Source organism: Myotis myotis, unplaced genomic scaffold, assembly GCF_014108235.1.
Source record: "Myotis myotis isolate mMyoMyo1 unplaced genomic scaffold, mMyoMyo1.p scaffold_m19_p_8, whole genome shotgun sequence".
NCBI classification, from domain to species: Eukaryota; Metazoa; Chordata; class Mammalia; order Chiroptera; family Vespertilionidae; genus Myotis; species Myotis myotis.
The window spans coordinates 31666899-31688962 of record NW_023416390.1 but is presented as its reverse complement, the minus strand read 5'-3'; the positions used below and the strand labels follow the sequence as shown (position 1 = coordinate 31688962).

Below are 22064 nucleotides of genomic sequence, written 5' to 3'. Positions count from 1 at the left end.
TCACTTGCATTATTAAGTATTTTCTTGAGCAAAAGTGAAAGACTCTGTGTTCAAGGTAGCAGCCTGGGTACTGTCATGGGAATGTCCCACTCGTGTGCTTATAGGCTGCACGCGGTGGAGCATTATCAGCTAGATGTAGGATCCCTTCCAAAGCTGAGATTCAAGGGTAGGGGCACCTCCCTCAGCCTTCCAACCTAATCAGGACCTACTAGAGAACAGGTGTCACTGTGTTTCTGCAGAACTTATCTTCAGACTGTATAGTCTCAGTCTCCTACCTATAGGAGATATTGGTAACAAGTCCTGGGGTTATATCTGAATTCTGTAGAAAGGGAGAATAAGAACTAAATAAGCTATATCTGTCTGCATGTTTTATTTTCACAGAACAGTCATTCAGATGATTTCAATGGGAACAAAGAAAAGTTTGACCTTTCTATTTTCTTTAAATAAAATGATTATATATAGAATTATATCCCAATATATATGAAGCCTGTATATTTTTATTAACCAATGTCACCCCAATAAATTCAATAAAAAATGAATTAAAATGGTTATAGATGATGTAAATATGGCCAGAAAACATTATTTGCTCTTTGAAACATTAAACATTTTTTCCTCTAAGCAAGAATTGACTGAATTGTTAACTAACGGAACCTGAACCTAGCCAAACTCACCCCCATCCAAACTGGAACTGACTTTTACTTTTCAGTTCCCTGGATAAATGGCTTTGGCAGAAACTGCTGTCACAAAGGCCAACTGTAGAAGTGCCACCATAAAAACACTTGACTGACCAACTGAGGCCTTTTCAGATTCTTCCCTGACTCCTTTTCCATGTCCTTTTTCTGCTGCTCTGCCAAATGACCAGATGTTAATTACCCCTCTGGAATGCAAGAATAACTAAGCAGATGGAAGGTATCTAGTCACCTGGTGCAGTGCGCTACTCGGCAGCCCTGTGATTTCTGGCACCTCATAATATTTTTTTATTACAAAATTTTTTTCATTATAAAACTATTATTACCACATTATAAAAATTTGGAAACTAGAGAAAAGAGAAAAATCACTTATGATCCCATCATCCCAATAAAATCACTGTTTGCATTTGGTGCACTGTCTACTTTTCTTCAGGGCTCTCCGGATGTAGTTAATGGACCACATGTATGCAGCTTATTTGCACCCCACCTCCTTTGAAAAGGATTTGCAGCAGCTTATACAAATGCATATCATCAGACAGACAACTCCATGTGGACATACTCTCTCCAAAACCAGCCTGACCTCCTGTCTTCCCAGTTTCTAACTTAGGGATTTCATCCCCCCATCATCCATGTTGAAATTTTTGCCCCCTCTGGAACTACTCTCCCTGAATTCTAACATCCATTTCCACTGATTCTTCTGCTGTTGCCCCTTTCTCACATCTGTCCTCCCCACCCCCATAAATATTGTCACCATCTCTAATCCAGTTCCTTATTACCTACTTATATTCCTAAATTACCATGTTTTTCCAACTCATTTCTCTGCCTCTACTTCCTCTCCTCTCCTTTATCTTGTGCTGCTAAATTGTTTCTCTCACTTTCACTGCTCTCCCTGACCCACAGATTGAAAACAATTTTTTTGACTGTCTGACAAAACATATTCTCTAGTTGAAAATTTTAAAAAATGTACAATCTGTCCCCAATCTACCTTTCTTGCCTATCTATTACCATCACCCTACGTGAAACCTCTGCAGTGACCCTGTACACACAAAACTAGGGTGGAGTGAGTGGGGCAGGACACGTGCCAGCTCCCTGGTGTCTGTCCCTGCAAGGCAAATTCATTGGGGCCAGCCGAGATGGAGTAACAGATATCAGACCTATCCTCCTGCCATTAACACTATAAAAGTGGACAAAATAAATGAAGCAGCTGTTTTCAAGCATTTGATTACAAACAGAGCAGGGCTGTGAACCTGGGGAGAAGGGCAATACAGGAAGTGTGGTCCACTGTCACCTGGCTTTCTGCCCAGGGGCACTTTTCACACTGGGGTTCAGGGGAGTAGAGCTCATGCTGAGGGCGATCTATGCCCAAGCTTTTATATGCACAGATGGCTCAGGATATAAGAAACCAACCCAGTATTTGCTTTTTTAAGTAGGCTGTTCAAATTTTGGATTTTAAAAATACATAATTCCTCAAAAATTTCCATGGGGACTACCCCTCTCTTTATGCTTTATCTTCCTTTCAAATTTCTCTAGTTTAAAATACTGAGCTATTTTGCCCACAGTTTCAAGGAGGACGCCCATTAAAAGAAGATAAAAGCACTTTTAGGCAATGATGCTTTCTGTCTCTCTGGGTTCTCTCTACTATGCTTCACTGCCTAGTATAGTAGAGTTTAGACGTTGAACCTATGCAGTTTTGCCCCAGTGGAATATGTGAATACCTTTGCAATGTTTTATAGGACTAAGCCACTGGGCCATCAACACTTTGCTGCAGATTGAAACCCAGGGTGGACATCCATCATATGCAAGCCGTCCCAGGCCATGTTACTACCAATACCATATCCAAGAACGACTGAAGTCAAAGCAGTCACCCAGACACTATCCTAGAGAGGGGCAAGAAGTAGCTAAGACTTAAGCAGTACATCCTGGGGAGACATTAAAATGGGGATTGGTAGAGTTTGCTCTTCTCACCACCACCCCCACTTTCCCTTTCCCCCTATTGTAGTTTTCAAAGGTTGCTGCCTCAAATCCCACCTTTTCCTGCTTAGCTTCATCCCAAAAGATTGTTGAAAGAGTCCCTAACAGCTGCCTTTTGCAATTTTCTGAACAGATGAAGACCTACTGGGAACAGTGCAGGCTCCTCCAGTTCACTTGAGGGCCATTCCTCAGGGCAGATGTTCCTAACAACCATTGCTGAGCATGCCTTTGGAGAGCACCCCTTGACTCACCCCATCCGTTGTTCAATTCAAGAAAAGAGGCCTATGCTTCTCCCAAGCAGAGCCTTCAGGGATTTCTTTTTTTAACACATCCCACCCAAACTGGAACTTCCTGAAGGCCAAGGCCTGGAATTAGCTATTCTGCCCTCTCTGCTGCCTCTTCTGAGGCCCAAGAAGGATCCCGTAGAAAGGACATTTCTTATTCTCACCCTCACCAAAGTCACCACAGGAACACAATTCTTAAGTCACATATTTGTGTAGCCTCAGAAGCCTATGGCAAGTTCAGGAACAAGACAAACGTCAGCCTGAACATTGCACTGCCTGGTGAATACACAGCAGCCAGGCTGACCACAAAGGTATGCACCCTGTCTGCTACCCAGAATGGTAGAGACATTTCTATCCTACCGTCAGCAAGTAGCTTGCAGGAGAGGGCATCATCAAGGTCTCGGGCAGTTGATGGGTCAATGGTGAAGATACAGTCTTTTCTAGGAAAGATTGAAGATATAATTAGTGATGCCGCAAATAACAGAAACTTTACCCCACTGTAGTATAGCTTTAAAGAACAGTTATTTTGAAAATGTACAAATGGTAGGCATAGTGAAGAGTAACTCCTATAATGTCTCTTTGAAGAGGAGTCTTCAGTAAAATGTGAGACTGGGGAGAGACAATGCGGGGAGACAGCAAGGCTCCATATGGTCTCTGTGTCTTTTTCTTCCTCTCTATAAACTGGATTTCATCCCCTCATCATCCATGTTGAAACTTTTTCCCCCTCTGGAACTACTCTCCCTGAATTCTAACATCCATTTCCATTGATTCTTCTGTTACCCCTTTCTCACATCTGTCCTCCCCATCTCCCAAAATCCTCTCTACTTCTTCTTGACCCTGAACAGGAATAGGTGTGAGAAGGTGGAAGTGAGGCAGCATCCATGAATGAGGCTGCCCAAGAAGAGCTGTCTGACAACAGGGACAAGTCTCTGGTAAACAACTCTCCAATCATCAGTTCTTACTTTTGCTTCCCTCTTCCTCAGTGGTTCATGGGAACCTATCCTTCAAGGATCTATGTGAGGAAAATTTAGTGCTTCTATCTTCCAAAAAAAGGGGTGTGTTAAAAAATAAGTCACCTAACTTGTTATGATATGGGGCAGGGGACCCAAGAATAAGTTTTGTAAAAAAAACTTTAGGCCATACAGTTAGCTGTAATACAATTCTACTTGAAAATGTCCCTAATCACAGTTTGTTTCCATGAACAATTGTATACCTCACCCAAGCTCATATCATCAAGTATACCCTCTGTCCATTTATCTTCACAAACTATCCCTATGCAATTCCACTCTTACTCTGTGAAGCCCGCAGCCACTCTCTTTTTGCTTTAGAGTTTCTCAAATAACATGCCTCACCCAACCCAGCCATTCCTACCAAACGGCTAAAGATCTGGGCAGAGTCTGGCCTCAATTTTCCATAACTTCTGCCCTTTCCTCCCCAGGCACTGGGCTGGAGATTGGGTGTTTAGCAGGTCACTAAAGGCTGTGTTTCAGTACTATGAACATAGGCTGCAACTCACAAGTGTGTGTTGAATGAATGAATGAATGAATGCTGACAGGAAGGGTGAAATTAATCCCGACACAACAGTAATGGGCTCTAAATTGGTTAGAATCTTGAACTTGATTCACAAGGCAAAGGAGGAAATGTCTGCTTCGTGGTTCTTTTTGTATGCCCCATAAAAATAAGCAATATGCTTTATATGTACTGAGTATCAATAAATAGTTGTTGAACTAAAATTGAAATGTCAGACTTGGTGGTGAGAATATTTTAGTCCTTTCATTATAAGAAGCTGGAAGAACATCCCTCTAGTCAAAATAAAAAAGAATACTCTTAGCTTGGTAGGGGACACAGTTCATTGGTTTACTTGGAGCGTTGACTAGGAAGCTATGTTTTCTTAAAATTAAATGTTTCTGGGTGACTTGAGACTTTTATTTCTATGAATGAATGATAATTCCCACTAAAACATTTCCAGCCTCAAATTGACCCAGCCATATGTAACAGAGCAAAACTATAAGTCTTCAATTTTTAGTCTGTCAATGTCTTCTTTGAGAGGATCCACAAATTGTTTCTGAGGAAAATCTTAGACTAACCTGCAAGCTCTCAAACCAATTCTTTTCTACTTTAAAAAAAATCTGCTCTTAAACCAGAAACATAAAAGTCTAAATTAAGACAACTCTGAGGAATAGTGTCCTCAGGAAAGTTTGCTGGAAAAGCATACCATCCAATTCTTGATCAAGGGTCGGCAAACTACAGTTCACAAGCCAAATGGGGCCTCACCTGTTTTGAATGGCCTGAAAGCTAAGAATGGTTTTTGCATTTTTAAGTAGTTGAAAAAATCAAATAGAAGAATATTATTGCATGACATGTGAAAATTACATGAAATTCAAATTTCCGTATTCATAAATGAAGCTCTATTGAAACAGAAGCACCGTTTTTTCAGTACAATGGCAGAGTTGAGTAGTTATGACAGGACTATATGCTTAAACTATATCTATCTGGCTCTCAGCAGAAAGTTTGCTGCCCCCTGTGTGTGTGTGTGCGTGTGTGTGTGTTTTATATCAAAAGTTTATTAAGGGAACTTCCAGATGAGATGCATCTTGGGCAGTGGCAAGATGAGGTAGATATCCTGTGTCTGCTGGCCCATTTTAGATCAATGTTTCCCAATGTGTCAAGTCAGTTTTCTAATTTTTAAAAAATGTCCTGTGATTAAATCTGTTTGGTAAATGCTGGGCCAGTTTCTTAATTTTAGGACTTTTTTGTTGAATTTATTGGGGTGAGATTGGTTAATAAAATTACACAGGTTTCAGGGGTACAATTCTACAATACATCATTTGTATATTGTATAGTGTGTTCACCAACCCAAGTCAAGTATCCTTCCATCACCATTTTGTAGGACTTTGCAGAGCCTTCAATATGCTGGGATTGTACAGTTCTTGCCTAACTCTTTTGATCTTGGCACTTTTTATGGCAGAGCATCACCCAGAGGCAAGGTCCTCAGGACAGCACTCTTTGAGCAATGATGGACTGCACAGGCCTCCAGTGGAGGCCTTGTCCCACAAGTCTACCCTAAGAGACACTGCAAGAAGTCAACAAAATGGCTTCACTGTGGGGAAGCTGATGAGAGCCCTGTCCTTTTCATCACTCAGTGTATCTTTTATGAGGGAAGTCCATACAGTGCAAGGACTCACTCTTCTCCTGAGTTGATGGTTGGTTTGTACCTTACAGACATGTGAGTTTCATCCTTTTAGATTTCCCTCTCTGCTTTGGCTGTCAGGACGCTCAGAAAAACATTTGTGACTTGCCTCTAGAGCAGTGGTTCTCAACCTTGGCTGCACATTAAAATCACCTGGGAATCTTCTTAAAAATCCTGATTTCTGGGTCTCATCCTCCAGAAATTCTGTTTCTTTGTTACTAATGTTGTGGCCCCACCCCATAACAAAGAAACAGAATTTCCGGAGGATGAAGCCCAGAAATCAGGATTTTAAAAGGATTCCCAGGTGAGGAGAGAAACTAAGATGGCGGCATAGGTAAACACCGGGAAATTGCTGCCTCCCACAACAACTTCAAAAATACAAAACGGACATCATCCAGAACTACAGGAAGGCTGGCTGAGTGTAAATTCTACAACTAGAAGAAAAGAGAAAAGCACACTGAGACTCAGAGGAGCTGCAGAAGTAAAGTGCAAAGGTACGGAGGCTCGAGCACGCGCACGCGCTCGTGGAAAGGGGATGGTACCTGAGGACACGGCTGTCTTTTTGAATCAGGAGGGAGTCACAAGCTCCCGACTGCTCTGAACTCCAGTTCCGGGAAGTCTCTGGGACCCAGGACTCATACGGGGAGAAACTGGACTGTTTGGCAGCAGGCAGAACTCTGAACTTGAGGACGGCTTTCCCTCAGAGGTGCTTGCAGCAATTATTGGGACACTGAGACACGCGGCCCCTTAGGGCACGGCTGAGGACCAGCCATAGCTGCTTGCTCCGCCCTTTGATTCCCTGAGACCCCGCCCCACCCAGGCTGCGGCAGAGGCTTTTGCATATGAATGCCCTGGCCCTTTGCAACCTGAAAATTACCTAACAAATTGCAGCTGGGCCAGAGAGACCCAGAACTTCCAAGGGAAGGCCCAAGGCCCCACAGCAGCTTGCATTGCTTCACAGCTCGGCCTCATCAGGGCACCTCCAAACTCCAAAAAGGAAGGGGAATCTGAAGTTTTCGTAGCTCCTGCTGGGTAACCTCAGGCAGAGGCTAAATTAGCACCTCCTTAGATCCAAGAGCCAGGGTATCCAGTGGTCAGAGGGGAACCATCCAGACTACAACTCCTCAGATCCATAAGGGACACACTCAGGGCACAGACTCAGTGAGCACCAAAGCCCCACTGAAGCAAGTCTTGCCCCAGAAGGGTGTCTTCAGCACAGAAGTTCTCCCACTGCAGACACAGCTGATTCTCACTGCCAATTGGCCTGGAGGTCAATTCCTCCCAGTGATCCTACAACAATCAAGGCATAACTACAACAAGACTGTGCACAAAGCCCACAAGGGGGTGCACCAAGAGTGTCCACCTCAGGTAACTGGGGAGGCTGAGCCACTGGGCCCTACAGGACACCTAGCACACAAAACCACTCTACCAACACAGGGAAGCATAAAAAATGCGGAGACAAAGAAACAGGTCACAAATGACAGAAGTGGAGGAAAGCAAACTACTGGATATAGAGTTCAAAACCACGTTTATAAGGTTTTTCAAGAATTTTATGGAAACCGCCAATAAATTTAGTGAGACCCTGGAGGATGTGAAAAAAGACCAACTAGAAATTAAGCATACACTGACTGAAATAAAGAATAATATACAGAGATCCAACAGCAGACAAGAGGATCCCAAGAATCAAGTCAAAGATTTGAAATACAAAGAAACAAAAAATACCCAACTGAAAAAGAAAAAAGATTCCAAAAATATGAAGATAGTGTAAGGAGCCTCTGGGACAACTTCAAGCGTACCAACATCAGAATTATAGGGGTACCAGAAGAAGAGAGAGGGCAAGATATTGAAAACCTATTTGAAGAAATAATGACAGAAAACTTCCCCTACCTGGTCAAAGAAATAGACTTACAAGTCCAGGAAGCGCAGAGAACCCCAAACAAAAGGAACCCAAAGAGGACCACACCAAGACACATCATAATTAAAATGCCAAGAGCAAAAGACAAAGAGAGAATCTTAAAAGCAGCAAGAGAAAGACAGTCAGTTACCTACAAGGGCGTACCCATATGACTGTCAGCTGATTTCTCAACAGAAACCATGCAGGCCAGAAGAGTGGCAAGAAATATTCAAAGTGATGAATAGCAAGAACCTACAGCCAAGATTACTTTATCCAGCAAAGCTATCATTCAGAATAGAAGATCAGATAAAGAGCTTCACAGATAAGAAAAAGCTAAAGGAGTTCATCACCACCAAACCAGCATTATATGAAATGCTGAAAGGTATTCTTTAAGAAGAGGAAGAAGAAAAAGGAACTCTTACCATTTGCCACAGCATGGATGGAACTGGAGAGCGGATAAATACCACATGATCTCACTCATTTGTGGAATATAATGAACAACATAAACTGATGAACAAGGACTGATCCAGAGACGGAGAGGAATTGATTGGACTGTCGGGCCTTGGAGGGAAGGTAGGGGAGGGTGGGGGTAAGGGGGAAAGATCAACCAAAGTACTTATATGCAAGCATATAGGCCTAACCAATGGACACGGACAACGGGGAGATGAGGGCATGAGCGGGGGAGGGGGGGGAGGGGGGGAGGAGGTAGGGGGCAACATGGGGATAAGGACACATATGTAATATCTTAATCAATAAAAAATATATTTTTTTAAAAAAGAATTGAATACAAAATGGATTTTTAAATGTGCCAAAGTCATATTCGGCACATATTAAGAAAAGAGAATGATGCTTGCTATTTTGTTTTTCTACGAATACAGCCAATTATGTTAAGGCTTTAAAAAAAAAAAAAGATTCCCAGGTGATTCTAACGTGCAGCCAAGGTTGAGAACCACTGCTCTAGAGGATCTTGTTTGTAGTTTAAACTTTGTGAACTAATCTTTATTCTAGCTGTGCCTAATTTTTCTATGCATATATTCCTTTTGCTCCATGTCTTAATTTTTAAGTATATCGGCAAGCTGCCTTAAACCATTTTTTAAAACCACAGGGTATAAATAAATAAATACATACATACATACATGCTGAGAGGATGCGAGAAGAAAAAGAGACATTCAGTATGGGCTATTAAGAAAACCAACTTCTAGTCCTGGCTGGTGTGGCTCAGTGGATAGAGCATCAGCCAGTAGAATGCGGGGTCCCGGGTTCGATTCTGGTCAAGGGCACATTCCCCAGCAGGCTCAATCCCCAGTAGGGGGCATGCAGGAGGCAGCCAATCAATGATTCTCATCCTTGATGTTTCTATCTCTCTCTCCCTCTCCCTTCCTCTCTGAAATCAATAAAAATAAATTTTTTAAAGAAAACCAACTTGTAGACAAAGCTACAGAGCTCCCGACAAGTATTTGTGCTGTATCAGTGGACTCCAATTTGTTCTCTCACTATGGAAAATTGAGAGAAGCAAGGGAACAGTGAGTGACCCTGACAAACCCCAGGCCTCAGTGCTGAGAGCCAGTGATTTAATCTGTTGTCATCGCCACAATTACGAATTAGCCATGATGTGGTGCATGAGGGCTCCTTCTGGTTGTGGGCCACAGTAGCTGGGAGCTGCTGGCCTCAGCATTTGGAAGCCCAGCACCATGGGGCATTGTACTGTGCAGCTGCTACACTCTGTTAACATGCTTTGGATTTTACTGGCTCCTTTTCTGGAAGGCTTTGGTCTCACAACCTGCAGGGAGCGGCCTGGCCTGCCAGCTTCTAGAACCTGCGAGACCAAATATTTAAGGAGTTCCGCAACAATGGTTAGAAAGAAGCTAACTCTGACCCACAGAAAATAAAGTGCCAGGTGGGGGAGGGAAAGAATGAGACTCCAGTTCATGAGGCTGCAGAATTCCAATTCAGAGCAATGTTATGTAACCAAACTTCTGAAGGCACATGACTGAAGGGCTCCATATAACTTTTTAAAGTGACAGAAAAACTTCTAATATTATTTTATACGAAGCCATTGACCCGGGAAAAGAACACATGAAGAATAAATAAAAGCCTTCTATAAGCCCTTAAGACCTGGCCAAGAATCCCAGGATATCACAATAGCATAGAAAGAACTTCTGTTCCTCTGTCACTCACACACTCTTCCTCTGACCTTGCGTCCTCTTCCTCCTCAAGGTGCCAACATCTCCATCCACCTCCTTGCAGCTGGAACAGCTGTCTAGTCTCCACAGCAACTTTTACTCACCACTTACTTTGTCACTATTGACCTCGCTGTATTTTGGCCATGGCCTGTATCACAGCACATAAATTGTTCTCCCCAAGGCAACAGTGCTGCCAGATTCATCATCTTTTTGTTGTTTTTGTTGTTGTTAATCCTCCCCCAAGGAAATTTTTTTCCATTGATTTTTAGAGAGAGTAGAAGGGAAGGGGAGAGACAGAGAGAGAGAAACATCAATGCGAGACACATCGATTGGTTGCCTCCTGTACACACCCCACCTGGGACTGAGTATCTAGCCTGAAACCAAGGTATGTGCCTTTGATTGGAATTGAACCTCTGACCCTTCAATCTGTAGGCCAACACTCTAACCCAGGAGTGGGGAATGTACAGCCCGCGGGCCTTATAAGGTCCAAAAAATCATTTGGTCTGGTTCTGCCAAGGCATTAACGCTGAGTTAATTAAATTTTGACCAAGTACAGCAGGTTAATTTTAAGTTGGTAATTTTGTATGGCCCGAGAATGATGTTATAAATATCCAAATGGCCCTTGGCAGAAAAAAGGTTCCCCAACCCCCCTGCTCTAACCACTGAGCAACCAGCTAGGGCCAGATTCATCATTTTAAAGCATGCATCTGGTAAAAAACCTTCAGCAACTCCTTACTGAGTAAAATAGAAATTTGGCTTAGAATTCGAAGCCTTTCAGATAGGGCCCCAACTATATTTTTCCAGTTAGACTGCACACTCCCAACATGTGTATTTTGTGCCAAACTTTTCTCTATGCCCTCTGGTCTCTGAGACATTGTTCGTTCTGTCTCTAACACGGGGACATTTCCTCACCAATCTCCAATGTCTAAGAACTACAAGGCTTTTAAAGGCCTTGCAATGCCATGTTTTTTTCTAGGGAACCTTTGTGGCTCCAGAGTGAAAGCTGCCTCTTCCTGCCTGCCCTGACCAAACCTGTGACCTGTCTCTCTCCAATAACACTGGTCACGGTCCCAGCATGCTGGTGGGTACTTATGGATATGTCTTATTGCAGTGACAAGGCTAGAAAATCTTTCAAGGTCTGCTGTGATATTGGCCGGTCTCTGTACCTCTTGCAGCATACTGAAGACACACATGTAATGAATAGTTGATGGATAAGTGAATGAAAAAATGACAAAAGGGCTCTCTTTAGCATTTTTCCATTCAATTTTGCCACTATGTCTTGGGAAATACATTTAGGATTAGAACTCATGACCTCTTGGCATCCAAACCTGTGGTCACACCACAGTGTTATTGTTTCCAAGGGTGTCCTTTTCTGTATTTATCCCATATTCTTTTCTCATAAAACAGGGTTTTATACACTGTGGTTCAGGAACCATTTGTAGACTAACAAAATTTATAGAGGCCCTCCTACGTCCGTGACTCTGGGTTTGTCTCCTTGCTAGCAAGCAATTCTGAGAGGATTTGGGTCAGTGGTGGTGAATGGGTGAAAAGGAATGGAAAATTTTAAGAAATAACCTTAAGAAAATAAAGAATAATTTTTTACTCGAACACTTTCTTTTTTTTCAAACACTTTCTTAGATTAGATAGTATTGGAGTTTATAAAGAAACCAGAAATTTTTATGTAAACTGCAGCAGAAAAAAATAGCTAATGAGCTAGAGCAGTGGTCGGCAAACTGCGGCTCGCAAGCCACATGTGGCTCTTTGGCCCCTTGAGTGTGGCTCTTCCACAAAATACCGACTTCTGCGCATGGGCCACGAAGTTTCAGTCGCACTGTATGTGCGCGCCCGCACGTGGTATTTTGTGGAAGAGCCACACTCAAGGGGCCAAAGAGCCGCATGTGGCTCGTGAGCCGCAGTTTGCCGACCACAGATAGAGGACTCCATCCATGGTAACATGTCCCTAAAGAGTGCCAAGTGGAGAGCACAGTCAAGTCAGATGTTGAATTCACCTGCACTTCCATTTCACCTTGACTTTCCTCAGGACTGGGCTGGCCTCTCCTCTTACAGGCAGATTGAGTTGGGATCATCATTCAAATCTCAGTCTGCCCCCTTGGTGTGGTGGGGCTGGACCGTTTATTTTTTCTGATGGCAGCTGTGGATATGGTAACACTCTTTCACTTAGTTCTATTGCCACAACAGATGTTAACAAGTCTGACACAAATCACAGAATTTTCAGAATAGAAAAAGACTTAGTCTATGTAAAGCAGAAACAAACCTTGGTTTATCTGTCCTCTCTTTCCCCAAAGTGATAGCCAGACACATATGAGGCCATGGAGTGAGCAGAGAGAAATGATGCAATGCTCTGGGCAGGCTCTTTTCATCTGAGCAGGGGTTTTCATCTAGGGTCCACAGAAGGTCTATCTTAAGCATTAGCAAAATTCTAGACCAAATCGTTACTTTCGAAATGACAGTGATAAGACTGAATCAGAACTGACCTCCCCTGTTACATTCATTTACTCATCTCCACTGAACCTCTTTTATACTTAAAAAAAAAAAAAAAAAAAAAAAGACACTCTAGAGCAGAGGCCACAGGACAAGGGTGGTCTGGTACTGTGGGAGCCCAAGACTATGGCCCAGTCCAGGAAAGCCATGGTTTAAATTCAGAGACTATGCTACTTTCTTCCTCTCAATTTTCATTTTGAAAAATGTCAAACTTTCAGGAAAGTTGAAAGAATAACAAAATGAACATCCATATACTTCTCATCAAGATTCATCAAATGTCAATACTTTGCCATATTTGCTTTATCTTCTTCTCCTCTCTGGGTCTCTCCCTTCATTTAGCAAGCTTTTAAAAAACATCTTGAGTATTTAAAATTACACTGCAGAGATCATGATACTTTACTCCTCCATACTTTATCATGCGTTTTCTAAGAATAAGAGCATTCTTCTACAGAACCATGATACTGTTTAGTGAGTAGAATTAGAAAATACTGGGTTAAATCATATGAAATTGCTAATAGTTGACTACTTGTGGCTTAAAAATTGGCAATTTCATGGGGTTCAACTTAACATACTGCTAAAAAATCATGAGTTCATATTGACATCTCCAACTGAAATATAACAAAACTACAGAGTTCTTCTTCATCTTTTCCAATTCTATATATCTTCAGTCTCCCAGTAAGAACCTCAGCTACCAATAACCTCATATTCAAAGTAGTTTCAGAATTTCAATACCACTAGCATCAAAGAACTTATTAAATATAAGATGTCTTTGGAGTTTTATCCTTAGAAAACAGTCCCTAAGGGTATACAGTCAAAGTGGTCAACTATACAGTACCCCAAAGTTACTTGATTTAATTATTATTTCGGAATGTGGTGATGCTACATACTTGCTAAACATTAGAACCATTTGTTTTTGTTTGATGTCAATTTTAAAGATTATGTTTTTACCTCCTTTTAGATTTAATTTTATTATTTAATATTTAAAACATTTAAATTGTTCAAAGTTAAAATGAGTTTTATTCTTGTCTCTGTTCTTTTACTTTGATCCTACCCATCCCCTATAAATAACTATTTTTATCATTTTCTGGTTTATCTTTTCTTTTTTTATATGCATTATTTCTTATTTTCTCTTCTGTCCCACACAAACAGTTGAATACTATAAATTCTCTTTTGCAACTTGCTTTATTGTTATTTTCTTAAGAATAAATCCTGGGAATTACTCTATCAGTTCAGGGAACAGAATCATAGAATCATCAGAGCTGAAAGTTCCTTAGAGGTCACCCTCATCCGAATCTTATGCCCAAAATGCCTACAAACCAAAGTCCATCAGGAAGGTCAGCTCATCTCTTGAATACCTGGGACAGGGCTGGTAGAATTCATTGCCACATTAGGCTGGCCATTTAATTTTAGAGAACTCTAACTATTAGAAAGTACCTTCACACTCTGAATTGAAATCCGATTCTGAGACACTTCATAATTCAGCCCTTTGTAACCACAAAGAATTGGTTGGCTCCCTCTTTCACCATGCAGTCCTTCAAACATGGCTTTCCCCCTTCCTTGTTTTAAATTGTTTATACCTGTGTGTAATAATTGTCACTCTTTTCATACATTTTTACTTATTTTGTATCCAGATCAAATTGAAGTTGTAGGGACCAGTGAAGCATCAGTATGAAGAAGGTATCAGAGGTCAAGAGGAAGAAGGCTAGAATTCCTTCACTAAGTATTTACTGAGCATCTACTGCTTGCTCTAGGGACACATTTGATGATTATTATCCACTTACATTCTAGTGGGAGAGGAGATAGAAAATAAACACTGAGTGCTGTGGAGGGAAAGAAAGAAACATTACAACAGAGCAAGAAGGGTTCGAAGTACTGATTACAATCACAAATAGGACAGTAAGGGCAGGCCAATGACATCTGAAGATGACTTGAAGGATTTGAGGAAGTGATCCATGGCTATATGGGGGAAGAAAGACTTGGGCAAAAAGAAGAGTTGGCCTGGATGGTTTGGCTCAGTGGATAGAGCATCAGCCTGCAGACTGAAGGCTCCCAAGTTCGATTCTGGTCAAGGGCACATGCCCAGATTGCGGGCTCAATCCCCAGTAGGGGGCAGGCGTGCAGGAGGCAGCCGATCAGTGATTCTCTCTCATCATTGATGTTTCTCTCTCTCTCTCCCTCTCCCTTCCTCTCTGAAATCAATACAAACATATTTTTGAAAAATGAAAAAAAAGAAGAAGAAGAGCTGGTGCAAAGGTCTAGAACCCATTAAGTTAGTTTCCCTGAAGGCACTGAACTATACTGGGCACAGTTGAACCAAGAGTGTTTGTATGTGGAGCAGAGATGGCTTGGCCTCTGCACACTTTTACTTCCTGTTTTAACCTAGGCTTGCCCAAGAGAGCAAGAGCAGCTGAGTCCCAATGCTTACACAAAGTCTTTCTATCTTTTCTCAGCTCTCACTGAACATCTCTCTTTCTTTTAACCTCTGGTAGTAGGGTTTTCCTATAACCCAGATTTAAAATATCAGATTGGGGTTACTTTAAAACAGGCTATGAGAATACTAATATAAATTAAATTTTAAAATTGGACAAAATGAGGTAGCAGTAAACTTCCAGAAAATACTCCCACAGAGGGATCAAATTTCTAAGCCCCTAAATATCTATATAGTGTTAAGAGTTTAAGCATGAAAAGTTCTATACAATGTACAAAATCTTCACAGAGAATAAACACATTAGAGGTCTTCAATATACGGGAAATACTTTAAAATACTTTTTTTTAATACCTCCTACAAATCACTTCTTGAGAAAATAAAATTATAATAGTTGGTGGGTATTATTTTTTACTCTCATTTTGTGGATGGGGAAACTGAGGCTCAGGGAGATTAAGTAACATGCCTAAGATCACAGAACTATAGAGCTCTGATTTAATGGGACAGGAATTCAAAAGAGTAGGTGTTAAAAGAAGTGGATTAGACCAAGAAGTTTTATTTCAATGGAAGTTGACAACTTTTCTAATTACCTGTAGTTCCAAACGTTATATTAAGATTTAAACATCCCAGAAACATTTTGGCAAAAAATAATAATAATAATAATTGCCAAAAATTTCTTTCAGGACAAATTTCTCTATGGTTAAGTTGGCAATGACTTAATTTTAAGGTACCAAACCCAAATTTGACAACCTTTTACCTTCAACATGAAAATCCACATACAGAGTTTTGATATAAAATTTATTCAAAGTAGATATTCCTTAGTTTGTCAGAAAAAGTTAGGTCCCAAGTACTTTCTTTTGGAATGAATATACAAAAATAGGAAAAAGTAGTTTAAAAAAAGAATATGCATAGAAATATTTTCACTTAGATATACTACACTTTTAAATTTGCTATGCAATTTCCAGAAGCGACATAGTTAATATGTAAAAATAAAACAGAAATTGTAACCAAAGTTTAAGGACTTTACCAAAGACTTAAACACAATGGGGTAAAGGCCAGTATGTAACAGATTTAAATTCTAGTAGGCAGAATTAAGAACAGTTACAAAGTCAAGGAATTAACTATGTCTAGACATGGCTCCTAGATTTCTATTTGAGGAACAGTATTTTTTTTCTCATCCTTTGAATTCCCAAACTAGGAATTCAGAACCTGCTGTTGAAAGGATCATCATCCTTAATTCTCAATCCATTTATCAGGCTAAAATGCAAATGTAAGAGACGAATACATTTCAACAGCCCTGGAGCTCCAAAGAGCCTTCCAGGAACATGCTGAGCTAACTGGGGAAGGGTTAAGCCACCCCTATTTTTCAGATCTGAAAACAGTTGTTCTGATATGAGAAGAATCATTACAATGGTGCCAGCTCCCTTCTATAAAAGCTATACACGTATTTTGCACAACTGTATGATTGTTATGGCAACCATAAAAATGGAACTATCATTCTTCAAATTACACACTTCCCATACTGGATTACCTACATACATTTGTTCTTCTACATTACCCAGAATTGCTTTTCAGAAAGTGCTATGTTTGTCCTATAGATGTTTAGGAGCAAGATAAAGTGGTCTCTTTCAAAGGGAGATTCCACAACAATGAATCTTTCAAAAGCCTAACTCTTCAAGAATTCTAGGGCTTCCTTGTCAAGGCTTTTAATCCTGTGGTCACTGGGAGGCCTCAAAATATTCCCTCTGGGAGGTAGAGGAACTGTCTGGAAAATGTATTCCCAAATGATTGTTTCTTATTAAAAGGATGATTAAAGCACCATGAATGGGCCTTAATAGACATTGCACAGTTCTGTAAAATACTGAGAACATTTTAGAGTCTCAGTTTAGTGAGGTGAGAGACTTATTTAAGAGATGCATACAAGCATTTTAGCATTTTAATTAAAATTACTGCTGAAAATAACAACTTGACTATATCAAACAATTAATCCCTAAATAAATGTAAGCTGTATTTCAGAATGACCAGGGACTCATTATTATTACTTTGGCTAACATTAGAACTCTGTAGCTCTTAATAGAAAAAAAGGTGAATTCTTTCTTCTTATTAATGGGGAAAGCCACGTCTAGTCTTGTATGTCTTTTAAATATTCACTTTGGAGCCAAAATTCTGTTTTCACTATTCACAGAGTTGACTGTATAGTTTTAAAAACAACAACAACAACAAAAATCCAACCAGGCCAGTAGTGACTTCCTGACTGATTTTAATATTAAATACTTAGATTTTGAGATGAAAATGTGTTCATAATTACTGCTCCCAATAAGGCACTGAAATTCATCTAGGTTTCCTTTCTCAAAAACACAAACAACAAAAACCCCCCACAGAGTCTCCCTTTGAGGCTGGCAGGGCAAGTCAAGCTCTAATAGCAGCACCCTGGTTACCTTAAGCACTCCCTTGGCTGCAGAATGCATTGAGTGAAACACAGAGAACTACTTCTCCACTCCCATCCCATCTTCAGGAGTGACCTGGATGGCCCCATGTACAGTTTGCACCTTTTCCTGTATTTCCGGGGTCAAGTCTCCCAACATACTCCCTCTATCTCAGTCCAATCAACATCACCCAGTCCTTACCAAGCCTTGGACTGGTCCTGAACTCATAACCCCACCCTCTTTTCCTACAGAAGCTCTTGCCAACTGAACTCCCGTCTTCTCTCCTTCTCGCCTGCCTTTCAGATTCATCAGCATTTGGCTACCAGGATGAAGTTCCTAAAACATAGCATTAATTATGCTTCTTTCTCTAAAACCTTCACTAGTTTCCAGGTATCTTGACACAACAGTCATCAGCTTGGCATTCAGAATCCTCCATGCTCTGACTATTCTTCCCTTCTTATGATACCTTCATTAACATGGGCCCCTAACAAATCAGTTCTGCTAAATGTCCTGATTTAGTGATTCATGTAGACTCACCATCTCTTCTAGACTTTATTTTCTTTGAAGGACAAAATGAGGCTCAGAGGAGTTAACTCGCCTAAGAATGTATACCTAGTGAGTGGCAGAGGGAGTGGGGATTCAAACCAAATTTGTCTCTAAAACCTACTTCTTATATTTCAGCCCTGTGATATCAGGGTAATTTAAAATTTTCAAACTCCTGGAATAGAAAAAGAACCCAGTGAACACAGCTGTTGTAGACTGTTCCTGTCTTGACAATCCCTCTCCCAAACCAGCATGGAACCCAAACCAGGACAAACAGACCATGGGCCCAGAATTTTGAATTGGACTAAGAATGGGAGAGGGAGATAAGGAGGAAGGCATGTGAGGAGACCAGAGGGAAAGAGAAATCAGGCTCCCTCTGAGGGGCTGTGGTAGCTGTTAGGTAGCAGCCATCCCAATGAGGAGTAGGAAGGAAAAGAGGCTAGTCTGAGCGAAGGGAAGAAGGGATCAGATGTGGAGAGCAGAAGAGGTGGAGATGAAGACAGAAGCCCTTCAGGGTTTCCTGCCTTACTTCGGTCCTTGGTTCCCTGCCCTTGGGTTCTGGCAGTCACCCCAGGATCCTTTCTGCTTTGGTGAAATCAAGTGGTTTCTGTTATTTGGGACCAAAAAAGTCTTAATTAATACAACAGCTGTGAAAGTTTCCTAGAATAGCTAACTTGTGCTCTCGATGCTTTCTCATTAACAAGCCACAACAGGAGGTTAGATCGATGCTTCCACACAGCCCACTCCTGGCGGCACGGTGAGTGTCTAAGGCAGTGGTTCTCAACCTTCTGGCCCTTTAAATACATTTCCTCATGTTGTGACCCAACCATAAAATTATTTTCGTTGCTACTTCATAACTGTAATGTTGCTACTGTTATGAATCGTAATGTAAATATCTGATATGCAGGATGGTCTTAGGCAACCCCTGTGAAAGGGTCGTTCGACCGCCAAAGGGGTCACGACCCACAGGTTGAGAACCGCTGGTCTAAGGTGTGGGGAGGTAGAGGGAAGGCATGGCAGAATAGCAATATTAAGTTTCTATTTAAAAAATCAACTTATAAAAGATTGCTTTAATCATTCAAATTACACAAAGTACAGTGCTATACACCATTTTTTGGCCAGTAGTGATTTGAAGAAGGCTCTAACTTCTCTTTCCTTAATATCAAGAGGGCAGTGTATAGTGTTTTTTATTGACTTGGTGTTTTGGATTGATTATCTTAAAATGTTTATTAAGGGTGTGGGTTTAAGAGGGTGAAGACAAGGAGGATGGTAGTTAAGAGCTTCCTGACTGCAGACCTGAATTCAAGACCCAGCTGTGTCCCTCTCAACATGAGACGTGGGGCAAGTGACTACATAGCCTGAGCCACAGTTTCATCTGTAAAATAAAGAGTTATTGCACAGAGTTGTTTCAATGATTAAATAAAGTATTACATAAGTATAAAATAATTGAGATAATCTATATAAAAAGATATAAAAGAAGCATTAGGTAAATGACCCATTTTGATATGTGTATATTTGTCCCATTAATAACAAAGCTAAATTTCTTTATCTTGGATATTTTGGGCTGAGCATTAATGGAGATGATCTGCTACTAGCGAACTACTTTCTCTTGGTATGTTCTCTGGTATATGTCAAGCCCCAAAGCAGAGAAGACAAGAGAGGGACGTTCAGTGAGTACCTACTACGTGCCCAGCGTCGGCACAGGTCTCCCAGATAGTCAAGATTATGCTAGTGATTTAATGTTTTTAAAGTAACTCTATTTCAAAAAGAAACGATTAAATATGACTATAGAAAAGGATAATTGAACACACATTTAAAGTATTATTATGCTTGTGGGAACACTCCTATCCTAGGAATTCTAATTACATCTGTAAGACCACAGGAGAACTGTTTAAACAATCACAATTTGAAACTCCTGATTCTCCCATATACAAACTTTGGTGGAATTCCACTAAGTCACCTCTCAGTCAAAAAGATTATAGGGCAACTTTACATTTGCACATTTAGAATAAATATGGAATAACAAGGCCAATTTCCGCACAAATATAAGAGAACTTCTATGCACTTCAGTGTCTTCCTGAGTTATAAACAAACTCTGGACACTTATTCACATAATGCCACAACTGCTCAAAAGGTTTTTGGAGTTCTCTAAGAACTACTTTCTAAGCCAATTCATGAGCTCCACAAGAAAATCAGTTTTACTACTTTATAATTATACTTTTTTTTGAACTTGTATTATCCAGCTTGATCACCACCTGATTTACCACTCTTGGCTCTAAACTGACTTGGCTGTTTCCAAAAATCAAAGCCACTCTTAAAAGATGAAGATTTGCCATTGTTGAAAATGTGCCTTAGGCTCTGAAGGCAATTTCCGAAAAGGAGTCCAAAAATGTGTATGTCCTCCCCTGGCTCATTCCCCACTGCCTGCCAGCAAGCTCAAAGCCTCTTCATTCTCAAAAACATCCTCAGGACCTTGCTTCTGTCAAGTCCCCTCTCACCTCCTCTGCATTGAAAAGCTCCTTAAAAGAGAAGTTGATACTTAGTGTCTCCACTTTCCCACCTCCCTTCTACTCCTCAACTGACTCCAATCTGCTTTGGCTCCCATCACTTGACTGAAACAACTGATCAGAATTCAAAAGAAAGAAAAGGACTTGATGGCTAAATGCAGTGGCTTCTGTCCTCACTGACCTCGATACAGCAGAGCACAGGAAAGCTCACCCTTGCTTGGAACTTGGCACCAGTTTTTCCTGTTCCTATTCTTTCACTCTTCTAATATCCTCCTTTCTGCGCCCCCACTCCACTTTTCCTAAGAAGCTTCCACCCTTTAAATGTTGGAGCTCTTCAGAGTCCACCATGGTTCTCACACCACATGCTCATTAGGTATATTCATTCACTTTGGTGGCTCTGACTCCTACTTGTATGCACCTAAATAGCTATCTGCAGCCCAGACTTCTTTCCTGAGTGCAGGTCTATTTTTCTTACTGCCACTTGGACATCTCCTTTTGGTATTCTAGGCACTAAATACCCAGATTTTACTCACATTTCCCCATCCAACTTGCAGTCTCAGATTCTCCTGAATTTCACCTTGACCTAAGGTTACTGACATAGTTCAAGAGCTGTACAGGCATATCCCCCTACTGAGAGGTCTTTTCAGAGGATATCAGTAACAGTGTTAGTTGCTTTTTCTTCTTTTTTAATAATAATAATAAGGTAAAAGCCTATGGAAATCCTATTCATCCTTCAAGGCCAAGTTCAAAGATTGCCTGGCTTTAAAGCTTCTTCATGCAAAATTAATTGCTACTTTTTCATCTATGTTCACCTGGTTCCTTTTTAAAAAGTTTTGAACCTTTTAATTTTGAGATAATTGTCAATTAACATGTAGTGGTAAAAAATAATAGATGCTATCTACCTTTTACCCAATTTTCAATGGTAAAACCTAACAAAATTATATAATATAGTACAGCATCAAAACCAGGATATTGCCATTGATACAATGCATGATCTTAATTTCCCATTCTTACTTGTACTCATTAAGTTCTATACAATGTCATGTGTAGGTTCAATAAGCACTAACTCAATCAGGACACTGAAAACAGCCATCATCTCAAGGATCCTCTAGTTGTCTTTTAATAATAATCATATCCAACTCTTTCCTGCCTTGCCTCCCTCAATCCCTGGCAACTACAGATCTATTCTCCATTTCTAAAATGTGTCTTTTTAAAATATCATATAAGTAGAATCATATCGATGTAACCTTTCTGATTGGCCTTTTATCATTCAGCATAATATCCTGAAGATTCGTGCAAGTTGCTACGTGTATCAATAGTTCATTCCCTTTTACTGTGCTTTTTAAAAAATATATTTTTATTGATTTCAGAGAGAGGAAGGGAGAGGGAGAGAGAGATTGAAACATCAATGATGAGAGAGAGTCACTGATTGGCTGCCTCCTGCACACCT

General features: G+C 40.7%; 1 protein-coding gene across 14 annotated transcripts in view; it reads right to left on the bottom strand.

Moving 5' to 3' along the window:
- DIS3L2 (DIS3 like 3'-5' exoribonuclease 2) overlaps positions 1 to 22064 on the bottom strand; it is a 358040-nt gene that overhangs the window by 140926 nt on the left and 195050 nt on the right. For all 14 annotated transcript variants that reach the window (XM_036319257.1, XM_036319258.1, XM_036319251.1 and 11 more), the window contains one exon: positions 3305 to 3384. In XM_036319257.1, the coding sequence (XP_036175150.1) occupies positions 3305 to 3384 (80 nt within the window). The remainder of the gene's footprint in view (positions 1 to 3304; positions 3385 to 22064) is intronic.